Source organism: Mesoplodon mirus, assembly GCF_964341445.2.
Source record: "Mesoplodon mirus genome assembly, chromosome: 15".
Classification (NCBI taxonomy): domain Eukaryota; kingdom Metazoa; phylum Chordata; class Mammalia; order Artiodactyla; family Ziphiidae; genus Mesoplodon; species Mesoplodon mirus.
Window position 1 is genome coordinate 81,159,398 of NC_138991.1, and position 17,719 is coordinate 81,177,116.

A 17,719-nucleotide genomic window follows, 5' to 3' on the forward strand; every position below is an offset into this window, starting at 1 on the left:
TAACTAGGAAGAGGGAAAAAGAGTCAATAATACAATCCTGTAGACTGGATCACAGTAGGTGCTTTTCTTCAGAACAGAAAAACTTTTTCTTTTTTTAATAAAAAGGTGCTATTTCCTAATGAGACACTTTAAACTTCAGTAGTTACAGTTAATTCACACGAAACACTGTGTGCTGAAGAAAAAGAACTTAAAATCCTTACTAGCAATCATGATAGTTTTAGAGTTTCCTCCAAGGCTATCTTTTAACAACCAAGTCAAAACAGAATCCCTGTAAGGCACAAAAACTTGCTTCTTCTTTACAAGAGGGTTTGCTGCATCCTGAGATAAATCAGCTGTAGGAGAAAAAGAAAAGGGGGGGAAAGTTAAAGACAATCATTAAAGATTTTTTCCTCTAATTCGGCTTCAAAAAACCTCGAGGCTATTGCTCCGGTTTGTGACACAAACATTAAACCTAAGTGCTCCGCGCTACTATGACACCACCAAGAACGAGAAGAGGCAGCGGACAAGTATGAACCCACCTAAGGCAGAAATGACATTTCCCAGAGTCACGAGGGATTTGTTGATGTTCCCCCCTTCCTTCAGCCGGACCCCGGTGGCACCAGTGGCATCTGCCCGCTCACTTCCGGCAAGATCGACTAAGTGGATCTTACTCACGGTTTCACATGGCATTTCAGAATCAAATTTTGCCTGTGGTGAAATAGAAAAGCAAAGTGGAAGAGGTATAAAGAGCCCCAGTGTTTATATGTTTATATAACATTTTTTATGTTTTATGTGTTTATAACACGAATTCTAATTATTTTCCACTCCTCACTGTGATCTCTCAGGGTAGATTTTTTATTTTAATTTTGTGGTTTCATTGGCCTTCTTCCTGATGACAAAAATTAAATGGAATACAAGAGAAGCCTACCATATGTGATTCCTAAACTTTCTGAACAACTACGGATTCCATTACCCAAATCACTGTCATTCTCAAAAGGGTTGAGTCTGACCATGGCAGATGAGGAAACTAGGCCCTGAGGGGCATTCCACAAAGAAAAATATAAGTAAACAAATAATTAGTTTTGTTCTTATCTAAAATCTGCAACATTACAAGCACAATGGCTTTCCAAAATATGATAAACATAGACAATATCTGAAAGATCACTCAGCCATTATTCGATGTTAAAATTCGATTTGTTTCACAATTATAAAATAGTGAAAATCTTAAATTCTGTATTCCTTGATTCTGAATTCTACAGAAATTTTACTTTCCCAAAGACTTTTAACCTACATTTTACAGTCTGAACCAAAACGCCAAAAAGAAATTACCATATTGTGATCGAACAGCAAGCCTCTTAGAAACTAGGGACGGCCACATCCTAATCCACATTAACCAGAAAACAGGAGGAAAAAACCAGTAAACTACAGTAAATCAAAAGAAAAGGTCTAAAGAAACGCAAATCTGTAGAAAATTTATCAGGAGTTGTTCCGACTGATCCTAGAGAATTTTTTCATCTTCTTTGCTCCCTGAGCCTCCTCATTAATGAAAGGTTAAGTTTTTCTATCTGATGTGTTCAATGGTTAATACAGGCCAGGTCCTCTCCAAACTCCTAACAAGTGCGAAGCACTGAGAGGACCCAACACCTTTATGTTCATCCGTTCCACCGGTCTCGGTGTTAACGTATTTGCCCTGAGTCATTTACACACACGTTCAAAATGTGCTCCACCTCCAGATCATAATGAATTCCTACATTAACACTTAAAGATGTCCCTTGTCCTTTAATATCACTCTAATAATCACAAGCAGCACTGCGGTCCACAGAGCCATAATGGACCATGATGAGTTACCTCGGCCTCCAGCTGCTCTGACTGGCAACCCCGTTATCTCCCACAGAGCTGGCAACAATGAAAACTTTGACTTAATTAAGCACAAAGCAAGTTTTTTAATGTCTAGCACATGGCAGAAGCCTGCTAAATATTTCTTACGGGTATCCATCAGGTTGCATTTCAAATGTAACCGCGGAGAAATCAGCACACAGCACACGTTCAAGTCTAATGAACAAGAAAACGGCAGTTGGCCGCCTCTGCTTCTCCTGGCTCACCACAGATCGGTCCTCAGCTGGTGCCAATCAGCAGGGAAAGCCCTCAGGGACAGAGCCAGCCCTCCCCACAGCTGCCCTCACCTGCGTGAACTTGATGGTGAAGATGGCGTGAGACCTGCTGCTGACATCATTCATCCCTGTGGCGGCGGTGGTCCGATTGATGTTTCCTGCATCCATAAGCTCTTCGACATCACCGTAATTCTGTACTAAATGTTTGGATAAATCTAAAAAAAAAGGCGGGGGGTGAAGAAATCTCCCCAGTATCTAGTAAATGGAAGAAGAAATGTACCTCTATGAAATAATACATGACTGTAGAAATCTGTGGTGGTTTATAACGCAGACTCAGGAGCTGGGCTGTCTGGGGTCAAGTCCAGGCTCTGCGGCTGACTAGTGGACTTTCATGGTTGTGAACAAGTCACTTAACCTCACGGAGCGTCGGTCACCAATCCTGATAACGCATACCTATCGCATATGGTATTTAGGATAACTGTGAGCTATCTTCATCAACCTCATTAGCACTAATCATAGCCAGGGAAATATAAACACTATCTCCATGCAAAACACACATTCTTTTAAATCCCTTTTAAAGAAACTTTCCATTCATTTGTTGGGAAACATTCATATGGTTCTAAAATCAAAGGCTACAAAAGGTATACTGTGTAAAGGGTCTTACCCCTCCCCCATCCAATAACCCACCCCCAACTTCCCCTTCTGTCAGGCAACCCAACATTATTGGCTTCTCCAGACCCTTCCAGAAATAACCTATATGTATACAGGCAATTCCATATATATTAAGCCATCTTTTTTTCCCCTTTTATACATAGAAGCATACCATACACATTGTTTCGCATCCTGCTTTTTTCTATGTAATAATACATTGAAGAATTTCTGTATCAGTTAAAGTGATCCTCCATTCATTCATTTTTATGGCTGCACAGCATTCGATTCTATGCATGTACCGTAACCAACAGTCTCCTATTGAGACTATAGAGGTTGTTGAGAGTTTGCTTCCAACACAAGTAATGCAGCTACAAATAATCTTGTATTTCGGTTTTTGCGAATATATGTGAATATTTCTGCAAAATAAATTCTTAAGAGGTGGAATTGCTAGATGAAAGCACATTTGAAATTTTGATGGATATCGCAAAATTGTCCTCCATAGAAGGCACTTTACACCCAGTAACAAGGTATAAGACTGTCTCTCAACACTGTCTTACCAGGTTCCTTACATCTGCCAGAACAGTTAAAAGATGCTAGCTTGAAGAATTTTTATTTTGTTTTCCTCTGATTATGAGGCTGAGCCTTCTTTCCTCCATTTAAAACTCATCAGTATTTCCATTTCTGTGGACAATCTAGTCACATCCTTTGTTCATTTTTCTCCTTGGTTTTGGAGCTGCCCTTATTAAGTTATAGGAGCTCTTTATATATTAGGCTTAACAAGCCCTTTGTCTGAAACTTGAATTGAAAATATTCCCTCCACATTGTAAACTGTCTTTTTACTTTGCTTCTGGTGTTTCTGCCAAGTGTAAAGTTGGTTTTCTGTTTTGTTTTGTTTCACCATTTCAAATTTAACACTTTTATTTCATGGCCTCTGGATTTTAAGTAAAAAATTTTTAAAGGCTTCCCTTCTCCAAATTTCTAGGAAAAAAAGTAATCCAGGGTTTCTTGCAGTCATTATGTCACTTTTTACATTTAAATCTTTGATCCATTTGCCATTTACCCTAGTACAAAACCTGAGCTCCGGTACCAACTTACTTTTTTTTTCTTCCTAGACAGCTTAATAACCCATATTCCCCCAATGTTTGAATAGCAGATTTATTAGAAACTAAATCCCCATTAAGTATCTACACCAGATTCTGGATGTTTCACCCTGCTTGATTATTCTGTCTCCTCACAAACCCAGCTTTGTAACATGTTTTAACATCTGATAAGACAGTTAAAGGGAAAACATGAAGGCACAGTTAGGCTAAAAACTATTAACAATAATAGTTATCCCACGCTCCACAGAACAAATACACAGTCACACATTTCACTTTGGGCATTAAAAAGCAAAAGTTTGATTGAAAATTTACTAAAATGCAGATGAGGACCTGTTGGTGCACCTGGTATAACCAGATAAAAAAGACAACGGAAACAGGAACATCTTTAAATCCAGGACCAGTTCGCAGCCTCGCCTCCAGCGAGACACACAGGAATGACAATAGCCACAGGAAAGCCAATCTGTGTGCGATTCTTACAGGCCAGCCTTAACTCAGCAGCCGTATACAGGGAAGTGTGTAGAGCTGACTGCTCTATTCCAAAGACAGCCTTCAGTCCAGCCTATTTTTTAAATAATTCGCAAGGGCCAGCCCTTCACCCATCATTCCCTGGGACAGTCCTGACAAAGGACCGTGACACGACTAGTGTAGCACAACACAAAGGCCAAGAACACAGCACAGGAACCTGCAAACAACCTTCCCAAAGGCGGGAGGTCTCGGAGTCGCCCTATAATCATGTTACCATCAAGGTCAGTAAAAACACACTGCTAAAATGCAAGGCCATTTAAGGAGACAGGCTGTAGGGCTGCTTATCTTGCCTGGGAACTTGGAAAAAACAAGTTTCTGGAGTTCTTAAAGCCAGAGGAAATCTACTGGCAAGCCCCACAAAATCACCAAATGCCCAGTGAAGTATAAACGCATTAAATGAACATCGTGCAGTGGCAGCACATGCAATTTTTACTGTAACGATTCCAAAAATAAATGTTTTAAATCTCGCCATTGTCCTACATTTTTTTCTCTGAAACTATTATTTTTACAAAAATTCCCAAGAAGAATAGGGCTGTGAAAACTTTCACTCTTACCCTCAACATAAGGTCCTTCTTTTGGATGCTCACGGACTCTTAAATTGAAGGTTTTGGATGACTTCCGTCTCAGTAGATCTCTCACACGTTCATTATAAATTTCTAAGTAGCTGAAAGTTTCAAACAGAGTTGAATTCAGTAAGATGACTTCAGACATTGGTAACAACAGTAAGAGCAGCAACATGCATTTATGGGTGGTAACCACGTATCAGGTGCAGCACTTTACGTGGATTATTTCATTTAATCCCTACAAGAGCCCAGAGGTAGGTACTACTATGATCTCCATTTTACAGGTCAGGCAATAGAGGCTCAGGGTGATTTAAACAACCTATCCAAGGCCTCACAGCCTCTGCGGGGTCAGGCAGCCAGGAGAACCCTTGATTGCCACGTCCGCCCCCAAACCACTGACGAAACTGCCTCCCCACACAGGGTTAAGTTCAAGGAGGTAAAAACACCTCAACCACCCAGATTTATTTAAGTACTAGATTTATAGTGATCCTACCAACATAAAGAATAACACAAATCCTATTCAAATAAAAGAATAAGGCAAGTGGGTATACACTGAAAGGTCGAAAGCTCACTCCATTTGAGATGAGCATCCTTCGTTAGTTTCCGACCAAGGTGGGTTGCCTCCGCCGGCCTCCCAAACCCCAATCCAAATGGTACCCAAGGAAGTCACTGAACACGTATGGGCTTTAAGCTTGCCTTCCAACCGGCACAGCACAGGAGGGGGAGAGGCAGACTCTCCCCTAAGGAATCCAAAGACTTTATCCACACCTTGTGCCTTAAATCACGCTCACACTCAGTTACTCAGGCATGGGCCCTACCTGACTTCAGTTCGAAAAGATGCCTCATCCCATCTGGTGGTTTCGTTTATCCGACTGAAGAGCCCTTCACAGATCCGGGGTATTAAGCCAGAATCGCCCTGCAGTGGGAAGGAGGGACGCCTCAGCTGTCAGTTGAAATAAAAGCAACCGACGATTGCATCTGCAATTGGCTGGGGTGGACTCAGACTCCAGGGGCCTGCAGGCCCGGCCCAGGGCCCAGGGCGCAGCACTCATCCCCTGCAGGGCTGCTTCCTACTCTCTGAAATGAGAGGATTGAGTTTTCGAATTTCTACCTGCTGGGACCATGATAATATACAGTTATCAGCTGTTCATCAGCTAAATCGTGGCTTGCAAACATAAGACGACTTATTCTCTAGCTTTCAAATATTCACGTTTCAGTTGGCATTGACACGCTGACGAGCTTCAGAACGGTACCAAAGACGAGGTAAAAATGTTCTCGTTAGAAAGCCAGACTTCAGGGCTTCAATGTTTTCTTCTGAAATCCCTCCCTACTTTCACCCAATCTCCCATCCCCAAAATAAATAAATATGTATATATATATCATCACAGGTTGAGGAGAAGTTTTTTCCTTGATACCATTAAATCAGTATCAATTCTTGTAAAGAAAAATTGGGCCTTTCACCATATTTTTTGTTCTTACTTTAAAAAGTAAAATAAAAAAAAAATACCCAAATGGTACTCAACTGTAAGGTCAGAGAAAAACAGCTGTAACTTATGAGTGCTTTGTTGAACTTAAATAAACTAGCTAAGAGGGAATCAACATGTACATTTCATTTTTAGAGAAGGCTTTTTTCTCTAAAGGCACAGTAGGAAAGTAGGGAGAGAGAAGTCATGGTAAAAGGAAATGTGACACTCTTGAAATTGTCTGTTCTTCTCTTATTCTTCCCTACTTCTCAGCATTGAGGATTCACTGCCCAGCATTTATTTTCTTCTCCTGGAAAGAAAATGCCTGGATTTAAGAAGCCAGGACATGTGCACTCAAAGGCTTTCATCTGGAAAGACCTGTCCTCCCTCCTTTAACGCATTACTTCTTCCACTAACCATCGAACCTGTAGCATTCAAGGCACCATTGAGCCTGCCAGCAGGAAAGCCAGCCATCCTCTGCTAGTCCCCCCACATCTAGAACAGGCTGGCACTTCTCAGACTCAGTCAACAGTTTTCAAGACCACGACATGAGAAAAGTAAAACACACAAGCACTATCCAGGTCTGGAGAAAACACAGAACGGGATAAGTTCCTAAAATCGCGTCTAGCTCTTCCTCTGCCATATTTTGGGGCAAGTATAACTTTAAGGTTCTTAATTTATACAGCATAACTACTAAACTCTACATAGCATATTTATAGCTATGTAGACTCTACATAACCTGTATAATTCTAACACTTTTTATGTAGTCACTGGATTTATGTAGTACCTTTCCACCAAAGAGACTCTTTTTTTTTACATTTTTCTTGGGGAAAAACGTTTTGAATAATTTTAAATAGAACAGAGTTCAGTAATTTTATTCAAATTGTTGGGTTGGCAGAAAAGAAGAATAAATTACTTGTAGGCCCAGCGTACTTTTTTGATAAGATTATAAAGCCTTTAAAAACAGAAAATGAACTGAGACTCCCATCCATTATTCAAGCTTATAAACTTAAAACTATTTCTAATTTAAAATGTCTCAAAGGAAATTTCGTCCAACTTATTACTGAGTTTTATCTTATTGCTAAAGAATGATCAGAACATGAAAAGCAAGTTAGTACAGACCGCGTAGATAAGAGACACTTTTATCAGTCCAAAGAGAGATAATGAGAAATTTTCTTCCCACACAGTGTAAACAACGTACAGAATCTCCCATCATAGTGTATGACTTTCCTGATCCAGTCTGCCCGTATGCAAAGACACATGCATTATAACCTTCAAATGCAGACTTCACGACATCTGTGCCGAGGGTTTTGAAAACCTGAAAGAAGAAAAAAAAACACAAAAGATACAATTACCATGGATTTTAATAAAAACTCCTTCAGTGTTGACGGTATTCTTGAATAGTACTTTCATAAGGATTACACCATGTAAATAAATCACTACAGAGCTGTTAACAACAGAATAAGTGTATAACCCAGTTTTTAATCAAAAGGAAACATTTTTTATTTCCTTTTGATTTCCTTCATTTGATTTAATGAAGCAAAAAGCAACCCCATCCTTTTTCCCACTTAAGTTAACAAAAAATTCCTGAAATAGAAAAAGGTAAACAAGGCAAAGTGACAGTCATATCTAGAAGCAAAGATGATTTTAAAGCGTGATGATTTACCATTTCAGAATTAAACTTATAAAGTGATTCATGCTACCAGACCTTCCAGAAACTAGATATTCAAAGTCACAGTAGCCAGAAAGTTACGGCCCAAACCATGTCAAATCAATGCCATCATTTTAAGGATACGGCCGTTCATCAAAGTAAGTCTCCGGAGGCTCTCACAGAGCTGAGTGATGAGTGGGTGCTGATGAGGCTGGGATGCCAGGCTCTCCCGAGTCAGAATCCAGTGCATTTTCCTATTTGGACATTTGCCCAGGATGGAGAGGGCAGGAAGACGAGCTGTGTGGGGCCTGGGTTGGCACTTACAGTGGCCTGAGTCCACATCCTCTGCACCACACAACTGCACTAGGATGCTTTGGGGAATGGACGGGGGGTGAAGGACAAATACTTGACCCACACAATCGACGTAAAAGAAGCAAATCAAGATGCCTGGTCATCCTCCTTACACCCAGCTGGGGCGGACACCAGCCAAAGCTTTCTAACCCCCTCCTGCCTTCACACTGCCCCCGCCCCCTCCCTGCAGGGGAGACCAGGACACAAAGGGCAGAGAACACCTCCCTGCTTCAAAAACAAGGCACATCAGCAGCTGAAGAGACACCGGAGAGGGAATACAATTAGGTTCTCCGTCAGAACCAGGAAAAGGTATAGGGGGCGCTCCCCCCAAAAGGCCAGGGCGGGAGCCTCACCAACCCCTCGGGAGGGTTCAGTCTCCATGAGTGATGCCGGGTGAGCCCAGCTCAAGACACACCATCGTCTCCCCATAGGGATCTGGGCCCTCCAGCCATGTACCACCCCCGGACGGGGCTGACAACCACTGGCCATCCTGCTCTCCCCTCCCCACACAGACATCCTTGCTACCAACACAGCTTGTCAGCCAAGGATGCTTCAGGCACCATCTTCCCGCCATCTTGTTGAGACTTCGTCTCCTCGGTGGCGTCAAAGACGTACAGACTATCCTCCCAACCGAGCCGCTTCCACAGAGGACCCTCTCATTACTCTCTTTCATTCTGAGTTAAGTTTCATCCGTTTCAGCTTTACGAGCTGATATTTTCTGATCCTTTCCCCACATTCAGATGACTAACTCAACCTTCAACTAGAGCAGCTCACACCGTGTCCGTGATCAGTCCTCGGGGCGAGTAGTGTCCTAGATCCACTCTCCAGGGGGAGAGGTTAGGCCACTGGGCACACAATGGGCGGCAGAGTGGGATCTGCACCCGGCCTCCCTGACGCCAAAGCCTGCGCTTCTACAGGAGTGGACGCCGAGTCCTCTTCCCACGCTCTCGACATCAATCTGGAAGCCACAACCCTACATGGAAGGGCCTCCCCCGACAGACCCCCCCCCCACACACACACACACCCCTCTGTGAAGAAGCAGAACCAGGAATCCCAGGGGGACTCTGGGCTCCAGACTAACCATCTGAGGTTCATTTTCACCACTATATATGGAATAGGAGGAAAACTCTAAATATTTCTTTAATTCTTTCTGATTAGACAAAAACCAAAAGGCAGATGTCACTTTTAACCACTTCACAGCGTGCCAATGGAGAGAAGGAACAGCCTTCCAAAAGCTTCCGGAAGAATAAAGGAAGGCTCTTCTCACACTTTTGTCTGGGGCTAAAACAAAGTCATGGAAAATATCATATTTAAACCAAACCCCAAAGTTTTCAAAATGGAATTCTTCCCCAGGGTTAAAATCCACACCTGCTACTTTACTCATCTAGTCTCTAGAAAGCTAACTCAGCTGGAGTTCCTCCAGACTCAGGGGGCCCCGGAGGGGGCGGGGTCCTGCGGTTGGTGGACGTGACCATACGACAGACCTAGAAAATGCAGGTCCAGAGGCGCTGAGACCCAGGCCTGGCTCGGTCCCAGCTTCAGGTCGGCTGGGGACCCAGAGAAGCAGCAGGACGGTGCCCACACCTCCGGGGTTCCCAGCAGGGAAAACCGGCTACTCCACTGCAGCTCCCACCAAGGACTGATTTACCAAACCGAGGTGGGGAAGGAAGGGGCTGCTCGACTGGCTGATGTCCTGCCCTCCTGGCCAGGGTCCCCGAGAGCCACTTCGCTGCTTGTCTGAGAGGCTACAGGCTGACTTACAGAGCAAAGGGAGGCATCACAGGGCCTCGCTTGAGGGGAAGTGCCCACAAGAGGGCGCTGTGAAAACAAAAGACTCTCCATCCAGCTGTCAGCTGGGAAATTTTAGGTTTCAAGTTTCTCCGGGGTGGAATCAAGGAACAGGCAGTGTGAGATCAAAGCCTCCCTTTGGAGTCTGGAGAACAATTAAGAAAATTAGACATTACTTAATGGTCTTTAATTGACACGCGTATGGACTTAAATGGCTCACTGATTTTTTTTTCTAAATCTAAAATTAATTTGGAAGGAAGAAATAGTAACGGTCATCTTATTTGGAATTTGTTTAACATTATGGGAAACTTGACTTGTACTATAGTAATGGGCATGATATATTGTCTCAAGATGCCTCTTCATTTAAATGATTTTTAAAAAGAAGAAAAAGACAAGGGCCGACATCACGCTAAGCCTGCATCTTCCTGTTTACAGCAGGGGTGAGAACTGTCAGCTGAGTTCCTGTGCAGGATCCGGCAGCGTGAAAACTTCAGTCGATACAACACCAGCTGTTCAAATTAGAGATGAGGAAGATTACCTTCCCTTTAACAGAGTGTCTAAAAAATAGGTGTTTTCCCAAAAATGCCAAACTCACAGAAAAAGAGATGGGATTTGTGGTTACCAGAGGCGGGAGGTCGGGGGAGGGAAACTTGGAAGAAGGCGGTCAAGAGATACAAACTTACAGTTTTAGGAGAAATAAGCATTAGGAATATAATATACAACGATGACTACAGTTCACACTGCTGCATGATACACAGGAAAGTTGTTATGAGAGTAGAGCCTAAGAGTTCTCATCACAAGGAGGAATATTTTTTTCTTTTCTTTTTATTGTATCTATATGAGAGGATGGTTATTAATTAAACTACTGCGATAATTGTTTCACAAGATACGTAAAGCGAACCATCATGCTGTACACCTTAGACTTATACAGAGATGATGTATGTCAATTATTTCTCAATAAAACTGGAAAAGAGGAAAAAAAAACACTAGGAGTTTTCCTGGATCTCTGCTGGTTTTATTAACATGTGGTTCTACTAGAAAGCAGTGTTTACTAACATATCTCAAAGGCTTTTTCAGTTTTGGACTGAATGTACGATATAAATAACCTGAGACTGTTCCAGAGTCAAGGAACCCAAAGCCTCTGAAGCACAGACACCTGAAGTGGGAAAGTCTCCTCCTCAGCTGAAAACTCTTTTCATTCTCAAACAATTTTTAAACTCTGGGCAGCTATTTTTAACTCCCAAAAGAGCTAAACGTGGGCTTCCCTGGTGGCGCAGTGGTTGAGAGTCCGCCTGCCAATGCAGGGAATGCGGGTTCGTGCCCCGGTCCGGGAAGATCCCACATGCCGCGGAGCGGCTGGGCCCGTGAGCCATGGCCGCTGAGCCTGTGCATCCGGAGCCTGTGCTCCGCAGCGGGAGAGGCCACAACAGTGAGAGGCCCGCGTACCGCAAAAAAAAAAAAAAAAAAGAGCTAAACGTGTTACTGCTTCCCTGACCTTGACTCTCACTGAACCCAGGATATGTGACCTGTTCCATAAATGAACTACCCACCCGTAGACGAGGCCTCTCAGTCAGCAAACGCCTGCTGAGCATCTCCAGGGAGCCAGGCCCTGCTGTCCACGCCACCACTCCCGTCCCTGGGCTTTCCCTCGGCACAGCCCCTGTCCCCAAAAGACCTCAAATCCAGGTTAAACAGGGGGGAAATCCAGCCGCTCGCTGGGTAACTTAGGAGGGAAAACTTCATGGCCCTTCCTTCATCCTCTAATGAAGATGTTCTGAGGACCATGTAATGAACCAGTTTTTCCTTAAACTCCCTGGTACCAGCCACTTCATTTGCATTCCTACCTGAAAGCCAAAATCTGGATTCCACTAACTGCAACATTCTGTTCCTCACCAGACTCCTAGCTACCGACGCGGACTAATCCACTTACCTCAGGACCAGAGTCATCTTCGCTCACTCGCTCATCCATTTATTCATTCAACAGGGCTGCCCTGTCCACCTGCCACTGAGAACACACCAATCCTTAAACCCTTAAGACCTTCCAGGGGTATCTCCACCGCCGTATACATCAGCCCCAGGATCTCAACTCTGCTACTATTCCGTCGATTAGACCTACAGACTTGAGAAAGTTATTTAAGCTGAGTCTCCTTGACAAAGAAAAATGGAGCTCAAGTCGACCTCATTTGGTTCTTGTGAGGATTAGAGGCAGCACGCCTGAGCACCAAGCAGCGTTTCTGATTCCCCTGCAAACTCCAGCAGCATTAGTTCACCTTTCCTCTCCCGGCCCCTCTCTCGTGCCCAGCACCCCATCTCTCCTCACGGCCCCCATTCCTACTGCTGTTGTCCTTTCTATGTTTCCCCAATACTGAATCAACATCTTGCAGATACTATCACTCCAGGCCTCTCCTTGGAACAACTTCTCCACGTCCACAGCCAATCTGAACTCCCAACACTTACATCGCCTCAGAAAGCCAGCCTCCTCCACAAGCCATTCCTAAACCAACAACCTTCTCAGATGCTAAAGATCGTGCAACTCACCTGGGGATCTTGCTAAAAAATGCAGTTTGATTCAGTAGGTCTGGAGTAGTTCCTGAAATTCTGCATTTCTAACACTTTCCCAGGCAACGCTGAGATTCTAGTACGTGGACACACCAAGTTACAAGAAACTACACCAGGATACCACTTCAAGATACCATCGCGTGGGTCACCAGCCTGGGCGGGCAGGACAGGGATTCACCTTCGTTTTAACACCTGGAGACCTGAAGCCATGCCTCTTAAGAAGCTGTTAACAAGCCAGGGAGAAGCCCCGCCTTGCGGGCATGCTCTCCCCCCACCCCACACCGTGTTTCACCAGAACCCCACTCTGCTCCAACACCCTGCCTGTCCCACCCAGGGAAATAAGCTAGTCCTTCTGGTCACATGACACACCACCAAGCGACGGTCCCCTGGGAGGATCTTCAGGTCTGTTCTTATCTGCCCGTGTCATGTCTACATTTCAGATCACAAAAGCCTACAGCACAGGTTTCCTGGACAAATTCCAGCTTCATTCTAGGTTCTAGAAAGATTCTGAACAAAACGATCTTGCTTTCTAGAATCTTTCTTTCTAGAACCTACAATGATCCATCCAAGCAGGGGAAATGTGACTTGCGTGTGAAGTGTACCTCCTAAAGCTCTGCATCGCAGCAGGACTCAAGGCCAACTGAGTTAGGTGCCAGGCTTAGCAGTACACACAGGCAGACATCAGAGTTCCTGCGGATTCAGTTCAGACCACAGCAATAAAGCGAGGCACACAAATGTTTTGGTTCCCTGTGCAAATAAAAGTTATGTTTATACAATACTGTAGTCTATTAAGTGTGTAGTAGCATTTTGTCTAAAAAATAACATATATACCTTAATTAAAAAATACTTACTTGCTAAAAAAAAAAATGCTAACCATCATCTGAGCCTTCAACAAGTCATAATCTTTTTGCAATAGTAACATGATAGATCACTGATCGAATATAATAATAATGAAAGAGTTTGAAATATTGTGAGAATTACCAAAATGTGACACAGAAACACGAAGTGAACAAATGCTGTTGGAAAAATGGCGCCAACAGACTCGACACAGGATTGCCTCGACCTTTAATTTGCAAAAAAGCGTTAACATCGAGCACAGTAAAATGAAGTATGCCTGTAAATGTCCCCCCCAAAAATGCTTTACTTGCAAAGCTCCTTTAAAACAGTAGTCACTGCCAAGTTTTAAAACAAAAATTATGATCATCATGCTCAGAAGTGAAAAAAAAAAAACTTTTAGGGATGGAATTCATCTCAGGCTTAAGATAAATGGTGCTATATAATAAGCAAAAAGCTAAGTTAGCAAAGGCTAATTTTACATAAATCATGTTCAGAAAAAAATTAGCAAGATGTTTTAAAGAGTTTTAGGGTAGGCATGTTTTTCTCAATATGAAAATAAACCAAAACAGAGATTTTGAAAATACCATACCATTTCTTGCGAAACGTAATCTGGACTTTTTGTATCAGCAGAATAAAAAGAAAAGTCATAGGTAAAGGTCTTGGTCCGTTCTCTTCCTGAGTCCCCAGTCCCTCCTTCTGGTATCTAGAAAGAGATGATTATGACAATAATAACAACAATGTAAGAGGAAAATAATAATAATGCGAAGAGCACCGTCAGCAAACAAGTCATCTATCCAATTCAAGAGAAAAACTTCATAAAAAATACAGAAACGATCACCATTTTCCATTATTTATACCCTGGCTCAAATCCATTTAATTCCCCACCTCCTGAATGAATGAATGAATGAATGAATGAACAAACAAGCAAGCAAACCTAAACTCCTCCCAGCAATTCAGACTCTACGATATGACCCAAGGCTACTTTTCTGGACTTTTTATCATGATTACCTTATATGAGCCTGACACTCCAGCCAGATGCTATGCTTTTCTGACTTCAGTGTTTTTTATTGCTGGAGTCTGCACAGCTCCACGGGGTGCTGTTCACAGAGATGACAATGTGACAGCACTTGTGTGATCTTGTGGCCCCACTGAAAACTCCAAGCTCCCCTTGGGCACCGCATGCAGAAGTAATTCTCCCACCTCTGAGAGACGACTCTCCCAGGACACATCATATTATGAGTCTATTGCGTATGTTTGCATACATCTTGTCTACCTTGCTGTATACCAAAATTGAAGCAAAAACCATGTTTAAAAATCTTCATAGGCCACCAGGGCCTCCTACAGCTCCCTAGACATATGCTGAATAAAGGTAATGGGCATCCTATTTTCCAACATAATTCAGATACTACAGTATACATACTATAAAAGAGAAAATTGTTTAAGGTTCTTATTATTAAAATGTTTAAAAATCCAGGCATCTATTCTGGTTATAGCAGACAAGGCAATGTTTGTAAAACTCAAAAAACAACAGAGTAATCAAGGAAAACAGATTCCATAACACACAAAGGAAGGAGGTTCATCCAAGGCCACGGGTCTCTCCACTCCGTTCCGGTAAATACGATGTTGGCATGACTTTGACCGCAGCACTGTGAGCACACAAAGGTACAGGAAGCAGAGCAAAGCAGAGGTAACTAACAGCAGAGAAAGGACAAGTGACGTGAGAAGATGTGGGAGGGCAAAGGAGGGAAAGCCAGGTGCAGGCCAAGCAGAACCAGAAGGTAGAACTGCGGGCAGCAGGGAAAGAAAGACATTCCACTGGAGGATGCCTCAGGCCAAGGGGCACCAGAGCCTCAGAGGAGGCCTCTCGAAAGGCCCAGAGCACGGCCCATGCGAAGATGGGCACATTCCCCAGCTTCTATCACTGGGGATCAAGTTGCACGACTTTGAAACTGGATTTCAAAGGGTCCAGTCCCTTGAGCCACGAATTAACAGAAATCCAACCAGAGACTGATCTGCACTTGGCCGTGGGCACCAGGCCTCTGAAACCCAAACCTGTGATCTAATGACAACTATCGGAGGAGGATGGGGTTGGGTTCATAAGGCACATGATTTCCTTATTATTGATTTTACATACTTATTTTTCCCCTAAGTGAAAAGTATTCAGGGTCCTTAACAAATTCACTAACCAGGGCCTCCCTGGTGGCGCAGTGGTTGAGAGTCCGCCTGCCAATGCAGGGGATACGGGTTCGTGCCCCGGTCTGGGAGGATCCCATATGCCGCGGAGCGGCTGGGCCCGTGAGCCATGGCCGCTGGGCCTGCGCGTCCGGAGCCTGTGCTCCGCAACGGGAGAGGCCACAACAGTGAGAGGCCCGCATACCGCAAAAAAAAAAAAAAAAAAAAAAAAAAAAAAAATTCACTAACCAAAGGAAAAAAACAGGATACTTTAAGTACAAAAAGAACTCGCCATCTTAGAAAATTCTGGGATTTTTTTTCAATTTTCTTTTTTCCAGAAAAAAATTTCAGTTTTTTAAATTTTTCATCCTCTGAGTTTTGAATAATAATACCAGCTTCTCTTGCAAAGTTTACAAAATTATTTTCATTAAAAATGAAAACAAATCTAGGGCCAAAGCTTATTTAATAATTCACAATGAGCCAACTGCCAGGCTAAGGATCCACCACAGGATAGAGGATAGAAATGCCTGGGTCGGGGCTAAACCCATGAGGTCACCTCCCAGAGCTGCGGCTCAGGCCTGGCTCCCAGGTCAGCGAAACCAGGGATGGGACAGGAGACAAAGCATCCACCCTTTTTCTTTGTGACCAAGCCCAAGCCAAGTGCAAGCTGACGTGGTAAACTGAACAGAGAAAGGAGAGCTGTGGAAACAGCAGATGTGTTGTATTTACCCACAAGCCGTTCGACGTGGAAACAAACACACAACTCAGAACTGGAGCCAGCCCAGGCCGCTACTTGCCTTTAAGTTTGTGATTGTTGTTTTGCTTTTCTCCATTTGAATAATGAATTTGGCTTCCAAGTCCTTTTCCCTGCAACACAAATAATTCAGTGTTGGTTAGGAGAGAAAAGACTGTTTTTACAATTTTTATTGTACTTACTTTTTACATATGGCGGTTTGTTTTTAAATGGCACATGAAGCACAATCTCTGATACCCCCCGTCCGGAAACCTTACGAACATAAACACGTGAGGACGCACAAAACAGATGCCACCATCAAAAACTTAAGACTGAAAATACTGTGTTGGCGAACCCTGGAAGAACTTCTACCTGTGAGCCAAAAGGAGTCTATGTGAAATGACAGAAACCAGGGACACTGTGTGACTTGGGAAAAGAGAAGCCCCACCCACCTGGTACAGAAGAAAGGCACGGTATCCCTCCATCCAGGATGAGAACTAAGAAGAAACAGGAGTAGTGCTCACAACCAGGTGCTGCTTCTAGATGCAGCCAGGGCACTGCCCCCTCCCCCCACCTTCTTTCTATACCCATCCAGAAAGTGTAATTCCTAGAAGACACCAGAACAGGAAGTTAAGAGAAATCCTAAAAAGTACAGTTCTCTGAAAGAAACCAGACTACACCCACGCAATGGAGTGGGATGTCCCTGTCAAAGGAATGAGGAAGGTCTCTAGGTAGTGCTGTGGATGGAGGCCAGGGTTCGTTAAGTGGGAAAGGTGAGGTGGAGAAAAGTATACACGGGATGCTACCACTTGTATTTAAAGATAAAAAGGATAAAAAGGATAAGATAAAAAGGATAGCGCATTTATTTGTCGAAAAGTTACCTATGGAGAAAGAAGATGAAGTGGAAGAGAGGGAGAGACGCTAGATTTCTAGAAAAACACCTTGATCTATATAGATCATGTTTAGAATGATGAAGATAATTTACACAAAAATAAAACAAAATTATTTTTATTAAATAACCTAAAACACAACAGTAAGTTGAAGTAAATGAACCTGTGTGCCACATGGTGAGAAAAGACCTCATGTGCTAATTCCTTAGGCAGGGGCAATCTAGCCTAAGGAGAAAAAGAACTACTGAGCAAAGATATTGTGGGTTCAGGAATCATATTTTCGGTGATAACTGTAGTTATCCTGGGATTTCTGTTTGTGTATTGTGGGATAATACATGAGTAATTA

The 17,719-nt window shown here is 43.2% G+C and overlaps 1 protein-coding gene across 2 annotated transcripts in view; it reads right to left on the reverse strand.

Moving 5' to 3' along the window:
- The window catches only part of KIF16B (kinesin family member 16B), a 293,315-nt gene that overhangs the window by 240,274 nt on the left and 35,322 nt on the right, over positions 1–17,719 (reverse strand). For both annotated transcript variants that reach the window (XM_082645904.1, XM_082645905.1), the window contains exons 2-9: positions 16,548–16,617; positions 14,168–14,281; positions 7,594–7,710; positions 5,748–5,845; positions 4,921–5,030; positions 2,163–2,305; positions 519–687; positions 201–332 (exon numbers count right to left, since the gene is read on the reverse strand). In XM_082645904.1, coding sequence (XP_082502030.1) covers positions 201–332; positions 519–687; positions 2,163–2,305; positions 4,921–5,030; positions 5,748–5,845; positions 7,594–7,710; positions 14,168–14,281; positions 16,548–16,617 — 953 coding nt within the window. The remainder of the gene's footprint in view (positions 1–200; positions 333–518; positions 688–2,162; positions 2,306–4,920; positions 5,031–5,747; positions 5,846–7,593; positions 7,711–14,167; positions 14,282–16,547; positions 16,618–17,719) is intronic.